Source organism: Dermacentor andersoni, chromosome 1, assembly GCF_023375885.2.
Source record: "Dermacentor andersoni chromosome 1, qqDerAnde1_hic_scaffold, whole genome shotgun sequence".
NCBI lineage: Eukaryota > Metazoa > Arthropoda > Arachnida > Ixodida > Ixodidae > Dermacentor > Dermacentor andersoni.
The window spans coordinates 156,175,301-156,196,092 of record NC_092814.1 but is presented as its reverse complement, the minus strand read 5'-3'; the positions used below and the strand labels follow the sequence as shown (position 1 = coordinate 156,196,092).

Below are 20,792 nucleotides of genomic sequence, written 5' to 3'. Positions count from 1 at the left end.
CATTAAACCCTTTCTACTGGTGGCATGGTAAAATGTATATGTACAGTAAAACTGAGGTGCAAGGCAGAATAGCAAACACCTTGATGCAGCATTGGTAGAACTTATAAATTGGAAATTGTTGTATGGAACAACATTTTCTTCAGTAGTGACTACTTGCCCTCAATGGCTTAGAAGTACAGATCTTTCACATGGGTATACATTTCTACAAGCTCTTTATAGCCAGTCCCAACAGAGATGTTGAATTTAGTAAGAAACTCCAGGTGCGCAAAGTGCCTGCTTCTGGCTAGCAAAAAGCTGCTATTTTTCTTTGCTTTTACATTTGCTCTAAGGAAAGACCAACACCCTTGGGGCCCAATTTGGTAGCAAGTGTATACTCCTCACAAGATTCTCAGTAGCAAATAAAAAGTGCAGATGCTGAGGGACCTTTCTTTAATTGCTTAAAAAAAATCTAACTTGGTGGTGGAAGGGGGCCACCTGAATAACAACTCATTATACAAATAGACAATTTTCTGTCGCTACAGCTTTAATAATGTTGTAATAAAATAGAATCGTTGCAGTGATTTCATTTTCCTTCATTTCGGTTAATTGACTGTAGTAACAAGAAAGACAGTATAAAAAAGCTAGTCCTGTGCCTCTTTTATGTTCCTGCCTTTGAATTTGCTGGATGAACTAAGTAAAGGTTTCTTAAAATGTGTCAGTTAAATTTTGTGTGAAGAGAGACGTGTAAACTATGCAGACTCGATGCACGTATCGGAATATATATGAAGTGAAAAATATGTAAGGAAGGCAATTTAGCGCTATATTACTTAATTCAATGCATGTGACTGTGTTCGTTTTAATGTGCAGCATGCAATGTTTATGCACCCCAGCGTTCACACGATACATAGAAATGCAAGCAGCAGTTCATGCAGATCCACAATGTGAGACGTGGATGTGAGGGTGAAGGCAATGTTTGATGTTCATTCCGGGAGGACAGGTGTAAGGAGAAAGAAGTTTGAAGCATATGTAAAAATGCATTTAAGGCTTGTATGCTCCTTGTGTCGAAGTGGCACATATTCAGTGGCTCTGGAATGAGGGAGGATGTACATAAGAAAATTAAAGAAGCCAATGAAAATCATGTGTTATTCCATTAAGAAGTGTCTGCACTTTAGAGAAACCCATAAGTTGACATTATATTTACTGGTTTTACGTACTAATTTATTGTTTGAAAATGAAGAGCATATGTGCACTGTATAACAACTCAGAAACTTCAAGGGGGGCAGGGGAATGCACACGCCCATTGTTATCATTGGACTTATGCTTGATAAGTAACTTGCACGTTGATCATATATAGCACATGGTTTGTGATCAAACAATTAAACATACATGCAGAGTTAAAACTACCAAAGAGAAGTGCAACACAAAATAAGTTTTTGTAAGTGTCTGTAATGTGATTTCCCTAAAATACTTTCTTAAATGTTATGTCATTGCCATTGTTATGAATGGTTCATGAATAGGTACTGTAGGTTAGGCACATACTCTGCTGTTGACATATGTGCCAACAGTGCCACGTGAACAAGATGAACAAACTTTTCAACCGGTGGCAGCTTGCAGAGTGACTGCCAACATATGATCTCGTTGCTTAGGCATTGATGTTAATAGGTGAATTCACACTTAAGTGTGCTGAGGTTACTGTACTTCAATGAAGAGATTACTCCTATCGTACAGGCACCAAAACCATTCTTGATTACAAGGCCATTTGCTCATAAAGGAAAAATATTGCTACAGAGAGTTGAAAATTTAGGCACAAGCAGTGGCGTAGCTAGGTCGTCTGGCACCCGGGGCCCATAGGTCTTCTGTCACCCCCCTCCCCGGGTGTAGCCGGCGGAAAGATGGGTGTCTTCAGACATATATGACACCCCCCCCCCCCCCCCCTCACTGGCCCCTTGCACCCGGGGCCCCCCGGCCCCCCCTGTTGCTACGCCACTGGGCACAAGTGAAAAAGAAATACCTGCTGAAATGGAACAACAGTAGGAAAGTTGTTTCACATCAAGCTATCGCACAGACAAGACAATAAGTGTAACAACCATGAAAATTGCCCAGTAAAGAATGTACATAAATGATTAGATGGAAGAATCCAAACAGACAAGATTAGTATACAACAACCAGTGACAAAGAAAATTTGTTTGGAAAGTACAGGGAGAATAAATTTTCAATATCAGAAAGGCATGGAAGTTGGCATTAGAAGCTTCGACTCTGTCCTGCTACTCCACATGTGTGATGGTGGAGAAAGGGAACAAAAAGCAAAGAGTTCAGATGATGACAGGGTGAAATGTATGTGCACGTGTAGTCTCCATGCATGTTTTATACACAGCACATCACAATTAACACACAGACATATGTCTCCTAAAGTAAAGCATAGTAAATGAATGGTTTAAAGGCTGTGAAAGCCTGTGTAGATTTGGGCCATTTGGTCGTGACCCATAACACGAGCTGAGCAAGACACACAGGAGAGCAAAAAGGCACAAGAAGGCAAAAGCCAGTGTTTCAGCCATTTAGCTCAATTGCCTGCTTTTGTATGTCACATTGTTCACAGGCAATGCTCTCATAGTGCATATAGTTGATGTAGGTCACAGACCAAGGTCAAAATAAAAATAAAATTTTAACAATTTCATTTTTATTTTGACCTTGGTCAGTGACCTGCTTCATTTTCTAACAGTGCTTTTACCTGACCAGACGGTATTCCGCCGAACTTTTGACTACATATAATCAGATGCATGTTTTGAAGTTTCTAGATATGATACCTCAGCACTGTATATTATATTAAAGGAGTCCAAACATGGTGAGGCTAACTGAATAATAAATCGCCTTGGCTAAATCAAGACACCAAATTTTTAGGCAGTATAAGGCAAAACAAGCTTATCAATGACTGGAAACTTGTGCAGGCTTTTAATTAAAAACTCATTCGTATGCATAACAATTATAGTTTTCCTGAAGCAGACTCATTTGCAAGTGTCACCACATCAACCTTTCTCCCTCTAGACTGCAGCAACTGTTGTTTTTCCTTATATTGTAATCAAATGAAATGAATATTTTACAACATTGAATAGTGAATTCTCAAACTGAATAGCAAATTAAAGACTAATCAATTCCTATTAGAAATTTCAAATACTCAAGCACCCTACACCAGACTTGTACAAGTTGCAGGAAAAAAAGGTAACTGATTACAATTACAACTACTTCTTTCAAAAATGTGATTGATTACAGTCACCAAGTACTGCCCCACTATATTAATTGAATATTTAGTAAAACATTCGTCGATTACATTAACATTACTTTCCTCCCTAGTTTTACTAACATTACACAAATAAAGTAAATAAAGCGAGTTGGCCCGGCTCGTTCAGTGCATCCTCTGGAGCCCTTTACAAGTTGTTTATCTTCACTAATGATTGCTTTTAAAAACGTTATTTGGTTATTTACCCTCATTTTCTTGCAAAGGTATCTGCAGGGACACTGAAAACTTGCTTGATGTGTGTGCTGGAAAGAAAGGCTGTGTTGTAATGTACCAACACCTTGCACACAAGATTGTGGTTACTCAATGGCACTATCATCGGGTTTGGGTCCTCTATGAACCACAGTGCTTCACTGTTGTTGAGCCTAGATGGTGACCTCAGTAGGATCAGTGAAAAACTAAAGAAATGCCCATAGGTTACCTATTTCCCGGCATCAACGTCTGCAGTGGCCATCGCTATCAATTAAGTCACAGAAGTGCCGTTTATATTTGTCAGCCAACATCTGCTGGACTTTCTCCCGGCGCCCTTTGCTTGTTAGCCATTTAGGCTTAAACATACGAATAGACTGGACGATAGGCCATTCACAGGAGCAAATATCTTGGGAGCCTGGCCTCACATTTCATTAACCAAGAAAGCCATTCGAGAGCTAGCTTCTTCACTCCCTGAAGACAACAGACATGAGTGCCCGACTGTAGATATCCTGCACTTAACTTAGTGCAATGTGTGAAAGTGCGATGTAGACTGTTTTCTCTTTCTTCCTTTCACTCCCCCTTCACCTCCTCACGTGTAGGGTAGCAAATTGGACTCAGTCTGGTTAACCTCCCTGCCTTTCCTTCTTCCATTCTCTCCCTTCCTAGACTTAAACAACTAATTGTAATGGACCCCAGCAAACGCTCATGTTCCTTGAAAATGTGGGCAAGTGTGTAATGTAATTTAATGTGAAGCTGCATCTTATTCAGCCCTAAAAATACTGCTGCTGTATCACAATGTATCACAATCGCATATTTGGTATATATGAGTCACGAATATATCAGACGGAAACATGCGTGTTTAATGGCCAAAAGCTTCTGTCTATATCAGAAAAGTCATAGAATTCACTAAGCAAACAATAAGAATTGACAAGCAGCTCCTAAAGTGCTTTCAGGTGAGAGAAAAATATACATATATATATGTATTATCAGAGAAAAGCTGAGAACTTGGACTTCCACGAGAAGCTTAAAAATCGGAAAGCCTGCCATGTTAAGATGGTTGAGGCACAGCTGCAGGATGCTGATTATGGGAAGGAGGTGACCCTGATACATGTTTTCATCCTTTTGGACACTGCAGTTCCTGCTATATTTAAGTACCCGAAGTTGCGCCGCTCACCTGTTATAGCTTGTTTGTGAAAAAGACACCCGGCTATATCTAATTGGTTATTGAAAATTTTTTTAAATTACAGCGAGCATTACTGAGTAAACGAAGTAATTGGTAAGTTACAAAATTACAATAATAATAATTATTTAAAGGAAACTAAGCACACTTAATTTATTGCGTACAAGTCTGCCCTATACTATAGTGTATGTGCCACCTATTAGTAAACAGACTAGTGTTAATTTACTATATATATATATATATTTATATATATTGTGTCATGTTACTTCTTCATAAAGAAGTGCCGAAATGGCACACTGAAAGAAGAACACAGCAGTGCCTTGCCTTTTTTCTAATGTCCCATCTTTATACATTGTTTCTTCATGACAAATGCTTATCAACCAGCCCAACTTTACCCTTTGCTGCTACTAAATTACCTCACAAACTGTCATTTCATGCCGTTTATCTACGCACGCAGATAGAGACATACATACATATGCATGTGTGCATACTCACACATCAAATTTTCTGATGAGAAGCATTCAAGCCTGTATTATTTACAAGCAAACTGACATTACATTTCATAGAACTCATTATTTTAGTAACTGCAAGTGGTCCTAGCAACATTTCAGTCAATTAGCTTAGTATCCCATATATGTAGCACTCACAGAAACATTAATTAAATATCCTCATTATTTGAACATATTTATGGATGTCCCCTTCAAAACCTGGCCTCTGAGGCTACAAACATATGAAGGCTGTAAGCGAAAATGCCTTTGGTTCACATACCCTGTTATCCTCCTCCCCAGGGCCTGCATATTGTGCATATAGCTTAATTGTATTATTAATTTGTGTAGTGCTATATGCTGACAATAAATAATATTCTCAACATGTGTTCTCATATGCCCACTTTGTATGAGTTTGTCACCTATGATAATATCGTTACTGAAACTTAGCACCCAACACTGTAGCTGTTATCACTCAGTATCAAATAGCTTACTACTTCAATCGTAACATCTGATTCAGCGAACAACAGAGGACAAACAATCTTTAAACAATTTCTTTGTCTAAAGGGAAGGAATTTATTTCTCATACCTATATTCTATGATTACTATAAAAACATAATTAATATAAAGCATAAATAAAGGACAATATAGCATTATATGAAACTTGAATTTATTACTTGTTGACATATCAAGCTTTCATATGGCACTTATATATTTAAGTTAGGCATCAGTTCTAAAGGGAAGTGCATCACTTTTCTGCACTCTTGGTTTTGCTTTCTATAGGATATCTTAATCTGTTAGAATATATGCCAGTGGCGTAGCTAGGGGGCTGTACAGCTGGCATGTGCCCCTTCCCCCGAAATTTTTTTTTGTCAATATGCAGCCTGCCCATCTCTCCTACCCCTCCCTCCCCCTCCTCGTCCCTGGACACCGAAGACGCACCCCCCACCCCCTACTGAAATTTATAGGTAGCAAAACAGCACCTGCCCTGCCCAGCACCATGCCCTCTTCCACGATCCTCTAGACAGGGAAGTCGGTCTTACATTCACCACATTTACTGTTAGCAAGCGATAAGTAACGATCGGGCGCAGAAGCTGCTATTTAAGGTCATATTTTCAGGAGTTGATTAAGTACCCCGCGCCCCTCACCCCGCCCCTTCATATGCCATGACTGCGATCAAGTGCATGCCCCTCGATCTCGAAAAAGTTTCTTGCTACACCAGTCACTTGCAAGCTTCGCGTGCCTCATAATTTTACATTCTATATGGTTTTGTGATCGTGAACAAGGCAAATTAAGCAACAGTGCAAGTAAACGTACGGCATTTTAAAATATTGCTGTGAGCTTAAATTAAATTAACTCATAGAAAATGCAGTTAAAGAGGAATAATTCTTCGTGCAGTTCCATTTTTAAGTCCACATGCTTCTTTTACTTTTCTGTAAGTTTAATCGATTCAGTCACTCCCAAATGTATTTCTTGCCATGAGCTGGCCAGCCGCCCGTGGTTCATGCATATACGGCGGCCGCATTTTGACGAGGCCGGAATAAAAGGTCGAGAGCTTGAGTATCGAGCTTTCCTTTCTTTGTTTATTTAGCGGGGGGGGGGGGGGGGGTCGGTGTCAGAGTTATAAGGCCAAGGCAAGGGGTCGAATATGATTCGAAGGTCTCCGGACATCTCTCGCCGCGTGCGGCACGGGCGATTTTTTTCCACCGCGCTTTCCCCCTTCCCCACAGCCACTGCAGCAACGCGGCAACCGCAGCCACGACCGAACTAGAAAAATTCAAATAATTTGGACTCCAGAGCACGAAGCCTCCCCCGGCAATGAGGCGCCACACGAGCTGGCTCGAGCTCTCTACCGGCCGGGGCCCATCGATGACCGAGGCGGCGGAGAGCGCATTCTAAAATATGAGGAGATCACGCAGCATTATAGATTGGATCGTAGACTGGTATCCCCGCCAGACCCGAAATTAAACAACAGACAAGCAGTCGCGTGGAGACGTCTGCAAACTAGTACGTATCCGCACCCGGGTGGCGAACCACGTACGTGTTCCCCGAGGCCAGGATCGAGCGATAGGTGTAATCTCTGTGGGGCGAGAGGGACCCTCGACCCTCATAATACGGGAATACCCGTACTTTCCCGGAGTGACGCACCATATTAGTAGTAGAGGCACGTGGGAGACCCTGTTCCGCAGCTCAGACTCTGAGCTCCGGTTCTGGCTCGTCCAACTGGCTGAAGAGGCTGCATGCAGCTGAGGCGGCGGCACCCGCCCCCTGACCTGCGTGTCGGGGGGTGGATAGATCACCTTATCCGTTAGACAATAAAGTTTATTCGTTTATTCTACCTATCTATCTACGACCGGACTGAGTTTGGCCGCACAGAGCAATTGAGTGACTTCAAAGGCGTGGCCTAAGCAGGCGCGCATTTTTCGTCTGCTATACTCAGAAGCGCGAATCACGTGCCTTTCAAGGTTAGAAAAGGCTTGTTTTAAATTTGGCGCATTTAACTTCGCTTGGGTTTTAGTCAAGGCAGTTCGGCTCGAGTAATGTAGCTGCCGCCATGAACGTAGGCTCAAAAGGGCTGGATAAAGCAACTGGAACTTTAATGTAGCTACTTTACATCTGTACGTCAGAACCCTATATAATTGACTAGGTAAGTTGGTATTACATTCATGAGGCAAGCAGCGCGAAAAACAACGACAAAAACAAAAGGCGGATATATACTCAACGCTGCCTTTGTCTTCTTCGATCCCTCATCTCGTTTTTTGATTGCGCTGTTCAATTGCTTCAAGTATGTGCATTCTTATTGGCAAAATACATTGCCATACAAAACACCACACGGTCATCCACAAGGTGCACATTTGCGGCGCCAAATAGTACGCGCGCTGTCCTTTTGGTATAACGTTCGTTTACTCGATCATTCTTGGTTAGTCATTTGCTTTCCCGCTGTCCTCATGCATGCACATCGATATGATTCTGAAAGAGAGGGAGACAGAAGGAAGGGAACATGAACGAAGATTAACTAGAAAGGAAATTTCGGTTTGCTACCGTACGCTGGGGAGAGAGGGGAGTTAAATGAGTCTGACATAAACAATTGAAGAACTGCAGTGCTTTCGAATAAGTTACGAAGGCAAATTTACATTCGCTAGCATTGATACAAGGAATGCGTATATGGAACCGTATGGCTAATCCACAAAACGAAATGGGCCGCATTCCTCGCCGGCGCTCGTGCCCCCAAAGATAAGAAGTAAAGCTAACTACACATTCAACCAATAGGCTTATATGTATACCGCAGCAAATGCACTGGTTAAAGGCTTAGTTTTCTGTAGACTTAGAAATGAAACAAGACTTAATTTAACAAATATAAAGGGCTAACGAAGACAATGGTACGTGAAGTGAACAGCGAATCTTCTATTTATAGAACACACACGGCACCGCCGCGTCCGTCGCCGTTTTCTTCTCAAACACGGCATATATGCTGGCGTTTAATCTTGTAAATGGTCCTCGCAAGCGCGTTCTAACCCAATAGCAGTTGAGTGCCGATGCCCTACGCACGAGAAACCTACCCTGAACGCCAACTTTCGGCTGTTCATTTACATTGAAAATAATCGTGGATTGTTCCTGCACATTATTATTTTACCTGTACGCACAAGTCATACGTAATACGTGCAGGACGATCGCGTTTGGTTCAGTGTCGCGCGTGCCAACAGGTGTTCGGTGCGTGTTTGAGCGCCACAATGAAGTTTGGGAACGTTGAGAGAGGCGTACCCGGTGACAATGTACCCTACTTGTTTGTATGGTCTATATATCTGCAAGTGGTAGCTAAACGAAAATAGCGCTCCTCGCAAACAGTATTAGCTTTCACTTAAATGACCCATTCCCATGGGCCCCGTGAAACCTACGTTTAATGTAGATATATATACTAAAATTAATCCTTACCGCCCGTTTCCCCACACTTTTCGAGCCGCCATGTGCCAGTGCAAGAAGTTCTGCATCTGTAGAGCGTACTATATGCCTGTTTCGTTTGTTTAATCGCATGGCCATGGATGTATTCACGAAGATCTTCACCGCTGCCACACAAAGAACAATTAAGCGGTCCCAGGTCAATGGGATATCAGGCCGCTGCCGTATGTCCTTTGTGGTCGACCGTCCATAGTTCGTGTTTCTTGGGCCAGAAAACGCTTTGAGTATGGAGAAGTGCAGACAGGCATTATACAGTGGACGCTCTTTAAGCAGAACCACTTTGAACAGAACGCACTGTTTGCATGCGCACTGCACTACCACCTTGTGCTTTGTAGAATTGATGAAGTGTTGAACGTACGTCCGTGCCGCACATGCTCAGCAGCTTAAATGGGACCCCTCTTTCAACCCACGCCTTGCAATGAATCTAGCCAAATTTCCTGAAGGAATATTTGAAAAGGGCCTTCGTATAATTAAAGAGCGACATTGATCAACCACTGCTGAGGCGTAATATAGCAGTTAATTATTGTTTCCTTCCTGTTTCGGCGCGGTGCACCATCTATACCATTCAAGGTTAGCGTGTCACCGAGGGGCGGTGACAGGACGCGCGCGGGCCGCATTCCCCATTCGTGGAAGCTGGCTTCACCTGTGCGCAAGCTTTAGTTCGGGGATCATGGTCAAGAATAGAATGCAGTCATGTGAACAAACGCCCAGCGGTTGGTTGCGCGGTATTTGACGTCATATATAAACTGCGCCAAATTCGCATGTTCATGGTACCGCTTTGTATTGCAAATATTTTCTTGCCTGGTTTAAAAAGTGTTGTAGTGTCATTTTCCCTGCTCACAGATGCTGCGTTCAACCGGCCTTAATTAATTGTCTATAAGATCACGTGACAGTTAATACGGTGACGCGATTAATTCCGAAAGCACCCATTGTTTCAGAAGCGTGGAAGATCCGTTGAGTGCTGTCGACTGTGCAACTTTCTGCGAGCGACGGTGGATTCTACATTGTCTTAGGGTTCTATTTGTTTCGTTCCAATTGTGCATGTCATTTTTACTGTATTTTTAACATTAGCGTTAACTGTTTGCATTTATTTGTTGCTTTAATCCTTGCTTTTATTGGAGTGCTCGTGCGCGGCTGCCGAAAAGCCCCTCAACATGACCCGTGTCCTTGTTGCCGGAGACTCAATGTTGAAAGATCTTGCAGGATCTTTCACACTGGGCCCCTCGGTAGATGTCGAGGTGCGCTCATTCAGTGGTGTACGCATCGAGAAGTTGTTTCCCTTGATCACCGATAGCCTGGCAAACGCGCACGTGGTGGTTCTTCATGTAGGAACTAACAATGTCGGCGAAGAACCACTCACGCGGATTGCCAGGTTCCGGGCACTAATTGATCGCATCATTGATGTCAACCCATGCATCCGTGTGGTGGTGTCTGCAATTCTGCCGAGACAGACGAGTTTTCTCAAGTGCCGGTGGGCGCTAACTGCTCGGGAATTGGAGACATCCAACAGGGATGCTAGGGAGACGAATGTCATTTTGCAGGCACTGTGCCACAAGAATGGCTACAGGTACCTGGACAGCACTCGCGAGTTGTCGGGGATGCTGAAGGCCGACGGCGTGCACCCGACGCCACGTGGTAGCCAGGTGCGTGCCTTGCAATTAATTTTATTTATTTCTTTTATTTATTTACACATACTGCAGCCTCGGTGAGGCTATTGCAGGAGCGGGCAGTGAGGGAGTGAAGAGAAAAAAGAAAGCGAGAAAACAAAATACAAGCACAAGAAAAATATGAATGTGAAGTAAATGTAATGGTTTTCCAAAATTCTTGCAGTGGTAAAGAGCGGATGCTTCCAGGTAGTGAATTCCAGAGTTCAATGGCCAGTGGAAACAAGCTGTGCTTGAACATCTCTGTTCGGCAAAAGAAAGGGATGTGGTTAAGATTACGAGAATTACATCTGGCGGACGTCACTATCACGATCGTTTAGTCGTACTGTCCGGCCGCACCATGAGATATCTTGCATGTGCGCCATGGAATAATTATGGGTACTTGCTGGATACATTGCGAGGACATGTTGATTAAGGCAGATTGAACTAACTCAACTTTTCAAAACAAATTGTGTTAAAAATTATGCAATATATATATATATATATATATATATATATATATATATATATATATATATATATATATATATATATATATATATATATGTGTGTGTACACTTAATTGAGCTGCTGACAAGCGATAGCCCTGGATTATAATTTGAGCTCATCAGAAAGTGCATTTCCGACATGTGGAAACAGACAGAGCACCTTAGAGCACAGCTATTTATGTGTGGGTTACAGAAGTTTCAAATGGCAACTGTCGTAAGACGTCCTTGGTAGTATATGCAACATTTGGATGTCTTGTTCCCAGAGCAGTGCATGGATACCAAGACATGATTTCAGTGTCCCATGGATGAAATAAACCCTACACTGGGTAATTTAGCACGAAAGTGTTTATTTTCTCCATGTACACCACATGAATATCCAAAGCATTTTTCAAATACTAGAGCGCTGTGTGTGTTTCTGCCTGTTTCAGTTGCTGGGGCGCCTGCTGCGTCACACCATCAGGAGTGTCATTGAGGACATCGGCAAGAGCCATGGTGAGGTGGTGTGGCAGCACCAGGTCCAGGAGGAGCATGAAGAGCTGCGCTGCCAGCATGGTGACCAGTCTGATGCGTTGTTACAGCACTGGGGAAGTGACAAGAACTTTCCTGTTCTTTGTTGTCACTCAGGAACTAATGTAGCTCCCACAGGTTGCAGTGCCAAAAAGACATGGGCAGCAGTAGTGCGCACGTCTTCTTCTGCCACTGTGCAGCACTGCACTGCTGTTGCAGTGACGCCCACAGTCACAGAAGCAGACCCGGTGCGTGCGTACCCCGCACTGTCGGCGACTGCTGGTGCAAGCACCAGGGACTTGACTGGTGCTGTTGCTGCACAGCCAGCAGGAAGGTGCCCTGTGCGTGCTCCTGCACTTGTTGGTGGTGTGTGGGTGTACCACAAGGCACGCAAGACCGTGCCAGCTACTGTGCCACCGCCCTCTGCAGCTGCTAAGCAGAGCCCAGCTTCTGGCCGTGGGACACTTGGTGCTTGCTGCACGACACCCAAAGTGAGCCCCCAGCCAGAAGCTGAAGTGCTAAGCGAGGGCAGTGCCACAGCAGCAAACAGCTCTTCTGGACCTTGTGGTAAAGGCCAAGGAGAGGTAAAGAAAGTAGACCAGAGCACAGCTGCATCAATGAAAGCTCATGTAGCAATGAACAGCATGAAGGAGTGGCCTGCATGTGCTCCTGCACTTGTTGGTGGTGTGTGGTTGCACCACAAGGTGCGCAAGACCGTGCCAGCTACTGTGCCACCGCCCTCTGCAGCTGCTAAGCAGAGCCCAGCTTCTGGCCGTGGGACACTTCATGCTTGCTGCACGACACCGAAAGTGAGCCCCCAGCCAGAAGCTGAAGTGCTAAGCGAGGGCAGCGCCACAGCAGCAAACAGCTCTTCTGGACCTTGTGGTAAAGGCCAAGGAGAGGTAAAGAAAGTAGACCAGAGCACAGCTGCATCAATGAAAGCTCATGTAGCAATGAACAGCATGAAGGAGTGGCCTGCATGTGCTCCTGCACTTGTTGGTGGTGTGTGGTTGCACCACAAGGTGCGCAAGACCGTGCCAGCTACTGTGCCACCGCCCTCTGCAGCTGCTAAGCAGAGCCCAGCTTCTGGCCTTGGGACACTTCATGCTTGCTGCAGAACACCCAAAGTGAGCCCCCAGCCAGAAGCTGAAGTGCTAAGCGAGGGCAGCGCCACAGCAGCAAACAGCTCTTCTGGACCTTGTGGTAAAGGCCAAGGAGAGGTAAAGTGCTGGCCTTGAGCAGAGCCAAGCAACAGTGAGCGTAGAGGGTAGCACCACAGTGTGTGGCAGCAAGAAGGCAAAACGCCGACGTAATAAGCATATTAAGCTTGCAAAATTACAGCAGGGCCATGTTCACACAGGTGGAGGAAATCTGTCTATAGGTAGCAAGTTTACAACATATAAGGAGTTCAGGGCTAGCTATGAGGAATGGAAGAAGGAAGGGTGCCATCCTATGCGTATTTCAAAATCGGATAAAAATCCATTTTGCACCGACAAAGATATAAATGAAGCAGAATTTCCGTACATTTGAGTTGCATTTGTCTGTTGCCATGCAGGGCATGCAACTCCGAGAGGACAGAATATTCGGCCCAATCAGCGCTTCAATGGGACAGGATGTAAGGTTGAACTAAGACTTGTGCTGCGGTCTATGCCACAGCCATACTATGAAGTGCTGAACATATCAGAGGTGCACAACCACAAAACAGGCCCTGAAATTTATGTATGGTATGCTATGAATCGTGCACTAACTGCTTCAGAAAAAGACCAACTTAAAGATTTAATTTCCTGCAATGCAACATCGAAAGACATTAAGGAAGTTGTTCTGGAAAAAACTGGAAAATTCATTACTTCACAAGATGTCAGAAACTTAAGGCATGCAACAGTTAAAAAAATAAAGGACAGTGCACATCATGGCGCGCTTCTGCTAGAAAAAATAAATAAATTGTTTTCCGAAAACACTGGGTGGAAGGTGCATATAGAAAAAAATGCAGATAATGATCTTTTGTACATATTGCTGCAGTCGAAGCATATGGCCCAGTTAGCTGAAAAATACCCTGAAGTATTGTTTTTTGATGGCACCTATAAAGTAAATAAAGAGGGGTATATCTTGCATTCGGTTCTGTGTGAGGATGGAACTAGCCATGGCAGGCCCGTGTGTTATGCATTTGTTCAGCGGGAGACATCTGAAATATTAAAGTCTTTCCTGGAGACATTCCTGTGTTTGAATCCTGTTGTAAAGAACAAGTGCAAAGTTGCAGTAATGGACAAAGATCTAAACGAAATGAACATAATTACTCAGCTTCTGCCTGAATGTAGGATATTGTTGTGTTCATGGCATGTACTAAAATATTTACACACCAAAGTTATGCAACATGATTCAAAAAGCATTGATAAAATGAGTGTAAAAGATGTCATTACCAAACTGGTTTTTGCACACACTGTGGACATTTATAAAGAGAACTTACTAAATTTGGAAACATTACTTAAGGATGACAGAACCCTTCTGGAGTTTTTTTACAAAAACTGGCACAGTTGCAAGAGCATGTGGGTTCATGCTTATCGTTCTAATGTGCACAGTTTAGGAAATAATACTAATAATCGGATGGAAAGTCATAATCAAAAGCTCAAGAGATATTTAAGGCGTGAAATGCACTTGGTTGAAGCAGTGAAAGCTTTGGTAGGTTATGTTACCCATGATGCTCTTTCAGTTAGCCATGCCCAGTACAGAGAAACAAAGTTGTGCATTGACACCAGCAAGACTGACACATTTTACACGGAAGTTTCAGCAAAATGTACAGAGTATGCTAAAAGACTGGTATGTAAAGAGTACGAAACATACAAGAAAAATCCAGGAAAATGTTCAGCTTCTGGTGACAAACACGTTGTTTCTGTTAACAATAAATGCTATGAAGTTAGCGATAGAATGAGAGCCTGCATATGCACATTTAACATGCAGTACAAGCTGCCTTGCAGGCATATTTTTGCTGCTAGGTCAGAAGAAAACGAGAAACTTTTCGATGAGTGTTGTGTACCACAGCGCTGGCTGAAATCTGATTTTGTTGACACTGATCTGACAATGTCGACAGACAAACTAAACATTCTCACAACGAGCATAACAAAAAAGGCACAGCCAAAGCTTGATACTCCAGAGGCTAGATATAAATATGTATATGCACGGCTCTTAGAACTCTCAAAGGCAACTGCAAACATATTAGCACAGTATAGTGAAACTGAACTTAATGAAAAGCTGGGAGAGTGTGAGGATTTCTTTCACAACCTTGTGACTTATTCTAGAAATAAGAAAGAGCATTCAACATTTGATGAAATGGCACAAAGCAGTGAACAAGAAATTAGTATACAGGAAGATGTAGAAAGTGAAGGAGAACTGAGCATTTCAAAGAGTGATGTAGACCCGGATGACGGCATTCCAGTGAAGTCTATAAATGATAACTCCACTGATAAAGACTGCATTGCAGATGAATCACAAGACCTACCAGATGTAAATAACTGTACAATAGTCTCACATGCTCAAAAAATATGTCAGGCTCTTGCGAAAGGATCAGACCCAAACCTCATGCCTAGTAGTAATGCTGCTCAGCAGCTAACAGTGCTTAGCATCCCTCTTGTTCAATCAGCTCGTGGCCGACCACGTAAGAGAAGACGCGTGGATCATACAAACCAAAGAGAAAAAAAAAGGTGTCTAACTGTTTCTGACAACTCTAAATTTAAACAACAGGCCTCATTGCCAGATGTTTATAGCAAAACAGCACAAGGATGTATTGATAACATTGCTGAAGCTATTTGTGGTTCAGATAATTGCAACCCTTACAAAATAAACACCTCTGAATTAAAGGCCTTGCGAGGCACAGGGTGGCTGTCAGATGCAATTATTAATGCAGCATTATATATTATATCTCGTCAATTTCCTGATATAGGTGGGTTTCAGGATGTTCTTCTTGGGGAGAGGTTTAAATTCAAGAAGCAAAACACCTTTATTCAAATCCTACACGTTCCTGGACATTGGGTCACTGTTACAAACTATGGAGCCCCTAAGGATACTGTTTTTCTATACGATTCATTGGATCAGGCCATTCCAGATAGTGCAGTACATCAAATAATCAACATTGTGAATCTTTCTTCTAATGTTCTTAACGTTCATGCTAAAGCAGCTCAGCGTCAAGAAAATAGTTACGACTGCGGTGTTTTTGCTATTGCAAATGCATTTACCATTGCATCTGGGGTCGACCCCTGCACGGCAACTTTTGACAAGTCCAAAATGCGCAGGCACTTAATATCATGTCTAGCAGATAATGAAATGATTCACTTCCCTTCTTCTGCCTTGCCAGTGCCTAGGGTAGAGCCAAAGTGGAATTGCTTTTTTGTTCCAGAATGAGTTTGACTATTAGCAGGAAAAATCTAAACTTTGAGCTGCCAGACAACGCAAAACCCAAATTTCTCCCCGGACTTTATCTTTAAGTATAACACCCAGTTTGTTCCAGTCAAGTTTAAAACAATATAATGGCCAAAGGACAATACTTATACATTACATGTTGTGGTTGCATGTACATTTTAGATTTGTTATCATGTTTATATGCCTACACTTTTAGCCATACAGCCATTGATTTTAGGTCTTTGTACAGCTGTCTTTGCAACTTTAGCTTACTAAGAGTAAATTCATTTCATTAACAAGCCTTGCTACACAGCCTTTGACCATACCCTTGGAGGTCTTTTGATGGTGAAAACCATACTGGTGCCTGCCTTGAGTAAGTGTGTTCAGGTAATGTCAACAAAAAGTTACTGTGGCCTAAAAATTATGTGTAGCTTGTCTGTGCATTCTTCGAAGTTTGCTGTTGCTTGTGTTCTGCATCTAAAAGTAATTCATGTTAAATAAGGTGAACATGTATGGCTGAAAAGGTACATGCTAAGGGCAAGCTTTAAAAAATGTGAGCTATTTTTCTCACTTCCAGTGTTGTGTCCGCAGCATTTTCTCTAAATTTCATAGTTCACAGGTTGGCAGGTAGGACTTAGTGACATGAAACTGGAAGAAAATCAGATGACATAAAAAAAAAAAGATTTTGCTGAAATCTTATTGTTTATGCTAATTCTTTGTATGCTAGTGGAGTTTAGTATTAAATATTACACTGTTTTTATTAAAGTGCCTGTGATATTAGAAATTGCAAATGGAGATACTTCTAAAATCCTTTTTACCATTCATGAGTTATTCATAGTGATGTTGTAGGCACTCGCTCAGCAGAGCAGTTGAGATTCGCATCCTTGATGAGCTGCAACCTGAGAAGTAACTCATATGTGAAGTTATACCGCAGTCACGTGTGCTCTTTCAAGGACCATAAAAATCAATGGTCATTGACATCTATTAGTTCCATTTGCTCCCTTTCACTAGCTCACACAAATGAGCCAACTGAGGAATGTACGTTTCAATGGCCATTGGTTTCACTGATCCCTGAAAGTGAGTGAGTGACTCTTATATTAAACTTTTGCTTTCTGGTACCTCTTCCAATATCTTCATGAACCCAAAAGTTCCACAAAATATTAAGTTAGCAAAATTTAAGGCATTGCAAAAATTAAAACTGCTACTGTACTGAGTCATGGCCATTTAACATGTAAGTGAACTAGAATAATGGCAACAAACAGTACATGCCAGCGGTGCTCTCGTTTAACACATAAACTGCAGTCCTTTAAAACAGAGCTATTATTTAGTTTACCTTTTCTTTTATATTTCATTTTAGGGTAACTTTTCTCCTGGTTACTAACTAAAAGTCATGTCAAATGTTGGGTGCACTGGTTTACTATACTTGCATTGATGTGTGACAACTTGCACTTGTATTCTAGATTTGAAACATTTTTGCTCATTCCACTGCTTTTACCCTTCAAATTTCATAAGATTGCATTTTTTTGGTCTACACCATCCAATAAGACAATTCTTGTGCATGTCTGGTTGTCTAGAAAAAAAAGTTTATACGGCTACAGTATGTTCAACTTGCTTTATGAAACGTAAGCTGTTGCATAGAGTGCACTAGTTTTGATGCCTATTGGCCAATAAAATTCCGAATAAGCCATGCAGATGGTGCAGGCCAAGAAAATTAACTTCATTGAAGTATTTGGTGAGAATAAAGCAACAGTGCATGTAAAATTTCTTTAAAACAGTTTTGAATATATAAACACAGGCATAAGTAGAAAAGCAGGAAAGAATTGATTCTATTTGAATGTGTGTGTAAGAGTCCATTTGCCCAGAGGTGCAAGGTAGGATTCTGCTTCAGTAGGCTGAAAGCAAATGCAGGCAGCAGGTGACAATTTAAATTGCTATTTCCAGATGAAAATAAATGTTTAAATATCATATTACAATATATATTCCAATTTATTTATAATTCTTTTTCAAACAAAGCATCACTGTTAATACAATATTCATATTTAATATATTCTGTTTATTACTAGGAAGGATATTGTAGCAGTTCGATGCCATTACTGTGGCTGCAATTCGATACAACTGTTTAACACAGCCTGTATTACTCTCAAGCTACTAAAGTCTCTCGGCGGAGCCTGACCGCTAGAGAGCGCGTTCTCGGGTGGCGGATAGAGAAACGTTCCACGATATGAAACTGCATAAAGCTGTTTCATTTCATGGGGCAGGCATTTATGCCCGCGGACCAACAGGCATATACCTTGGTTTATAACCACAATGTTCATATTTATTATTGCTGTGTATAGTGCCTTTGTTTTATGTTCATCACTTTTAAATGAAGCCATCGCCAATACATGCACATTATAGCAGCTGAATGACCATCAGCATGTTACTACACAACCTGAGGTGGCAGGTTTAATGCCTGGCAGCTGCAATTGCATTCTAGTATATAAAAACATAATATTTATTTTATGATAAGGGGAACTCAAGTTCAAGTGACAAATTAGTGTTCTAACATGTTCAAAGCATCACTTTTCTTAAGCAGTTTTTGTAAAGTAGAAAATTATATATATGTAGGACATGATTGGTATGGCCACTGTGAGGATACTTCACCTGCCACCAAGGACATCCAATGTCCTGTTAATAATTTGCGTGTAGTTGCCAACCACTTAAAGGAAACAATTTCATCATATTTACCCCACAAAGTCCGAACAGCATTCCAGATGATAGAAAAGTAGAAGTTATTCACCTTTCTTTTTGCTCATGGAGCAATACAAGAAACAACAAAATGTTATTTGAGTAAAAAACTTTGCATATTAATATTTAGTCAAGAATATGCCTTCTGCCTTCTGGACAGGCCGCCATTGGAATATGAACCTGGCAACGTTTAACGCTAGAACGTTATCTAGTGAGGCGAGTCTAGTAGTGCTATTGGAGGAATTAGAGGGCAGTAAATGGGATATAATAGGGCTCAGTGAAGTTAGGAGGCCAAAAGAAGCATATACAGTGCAAAAAGCAGGCATGTCCTGTGCTACCGTGGCTTAGCGGAGAGACGAGAACTAGGTGTCGGATTCCTGATTAATAAGAGTATAGCTGGTAACATACAGGAATTCTATAGCATTAACGAGAGGGTGGCAGGTCTTGTCGTGAAACTTAATAAGAGGTACAAAATGAAGGTTGTACAGGTTTATGCCCCTACATCCAGTCATGATGACCAGGAAGTCGAAAGCTTCTATGAAGACGTGGAATCGGCGATGGGTAAAGTCAAAACAAAATACAGTATACTGATGGGCGACTTCAATGCCAAGGTAGGCAAGAAGCAGGCTTGAGACAAGGCAGTGGGGGAATATGGCATAGGCACTAGGAATAGCAGGGGAGAGTTATTAGTAGAGTTTGCGGAACAGAATAATATGCGGATAATGAATACCTTCTTCCGCAAGCGGGTTAGTCGAAAGTGGACGTGGAGGAGCCCGAATGGTGAGACTAGAAATGAAATCGACTTCATACTCTGCACTAACCCTGGCATCATACAAGATGTGGACGTGCTCGGCAAGGTGCGCTGCAGTGACCATAGGATGGTAAGAACTCGAATTAGCCTGGACCTGAGGAGGGAACGGAAGAAACTGGTACATAAGCAGCCGATCAGTGAGTTAGCGGTAAGAGGGAAAATAGAGGAATTCCAGATCAAGCTACAGAACAGGTATTCAGCTTTAACTCAGGAAGAGGACCTTAGTGTTGAAGCAATGAACGACAATCTTGTGGGCATCATTAAGGAGTGTGCAATAGAAGTAGGTGGTAACTCCGTTAGACAGGATACCAGTAAGCTATCGCAGGAGACGAAAGATCTGATCAAGAAACGCCAATGTATGAAAGCCTCTAACCCTACAGCTAGAATAGAACTGGCAGAACTTTCCAAGTTAACAAGTTTAAGACAGCTGACATAAGGAAGTATAATATGGATAGAATTGAACATGCTCTCAGGAACGGAGTAAGCCTAAAAGCAATGAAGAAGAAACTAGGAATAGGTAAGAATCAGATGTATGTGTTAAGAGACAAAGCAGGCAGTATCATTACTAATATGGATGAGATCGTTCAAGTGGCTGAGGAGTTCTATAGAGATTTATACAGTACCAGTGGCACCCACGACGATAATGGAAGAGAGAATAGTCTAGAGGAATTCCAAATCCCACAGGTAACGCTGGAAGAAGTAAAGAAAGCCTTGGGAGATGTGCAAAGGGGGAAGGCAGCTGGGGACGATCAGGTAACAGCAGGTTTGTTGAAGGATGGTGGACAGATTGTTCTAGAGAAACTGACCACCCTGTATACGCAATGCCTCATGACCTCGAGCGTACCGGAATCTTGGAAGAACGCTAACATAATCCTAATCCATAGGAAAGGGGACGCCAAAGACTTGAAAAATTATAGACCGATCAGCTTACTGCCAGTTGCCTACAAACTATTTACTAAGGCAATCGCAAATAGAATCAGGAACACCTTAGACTTCTGTCAAGCAAAGGACCAGGCAAGATTCTGTAAAAGCTACTTAACAATAGACCATATTCACAGTATCAATCAGGTGATAGAGAAATGTGCGGAATATAACCAACCCTTATATATAGCTTTCATTGA

General features: G+C 42.2%; 2 protein-coding genes across 2 annotated transcripts; both read left to right on the top strand.

Annotated features, from left to right (window-relative positions):
- Positions 1 to 7,625: 7,625 nt before the first annotated feature.
- Positions 7,626 to 10,988, top strand: LOC140217342 (uncharacterized). The gene has a single exon (XM_072287852.1). The coding sequence runs from the start codon at positions 10,240 to 10,242 to the stop codon at positions 10,792 to 10,794; it is 555 nt and encodes a 184-aa protein (XP_072143953.1). The 5' UTR covers positions 7,626 to 10,239; the 3' UTR covers positions 10,795 to 10,988.
- Positions 10,989 to 13,281: 2,293 nt separating this feature from the next.
- On the top strand, positions 13,282 to 18,288 carry LOC140217333 (uncharacterized). The gene has a single exon (XM_072287840.1). It carries the CDS (start codon positions 13,392 to 13,394, stop codon positions 16,134 to 16,136), a length of 2,745 nt encoding a protein of 914 aa, XP_072143941.1. The 5' UTR covers positions 13,282 to 13,391; the 3' UTR covers positions 16,137 to 18,288.
- Positions 18,289 to 20,792: the final 2,504 nt, after the last annotated feature.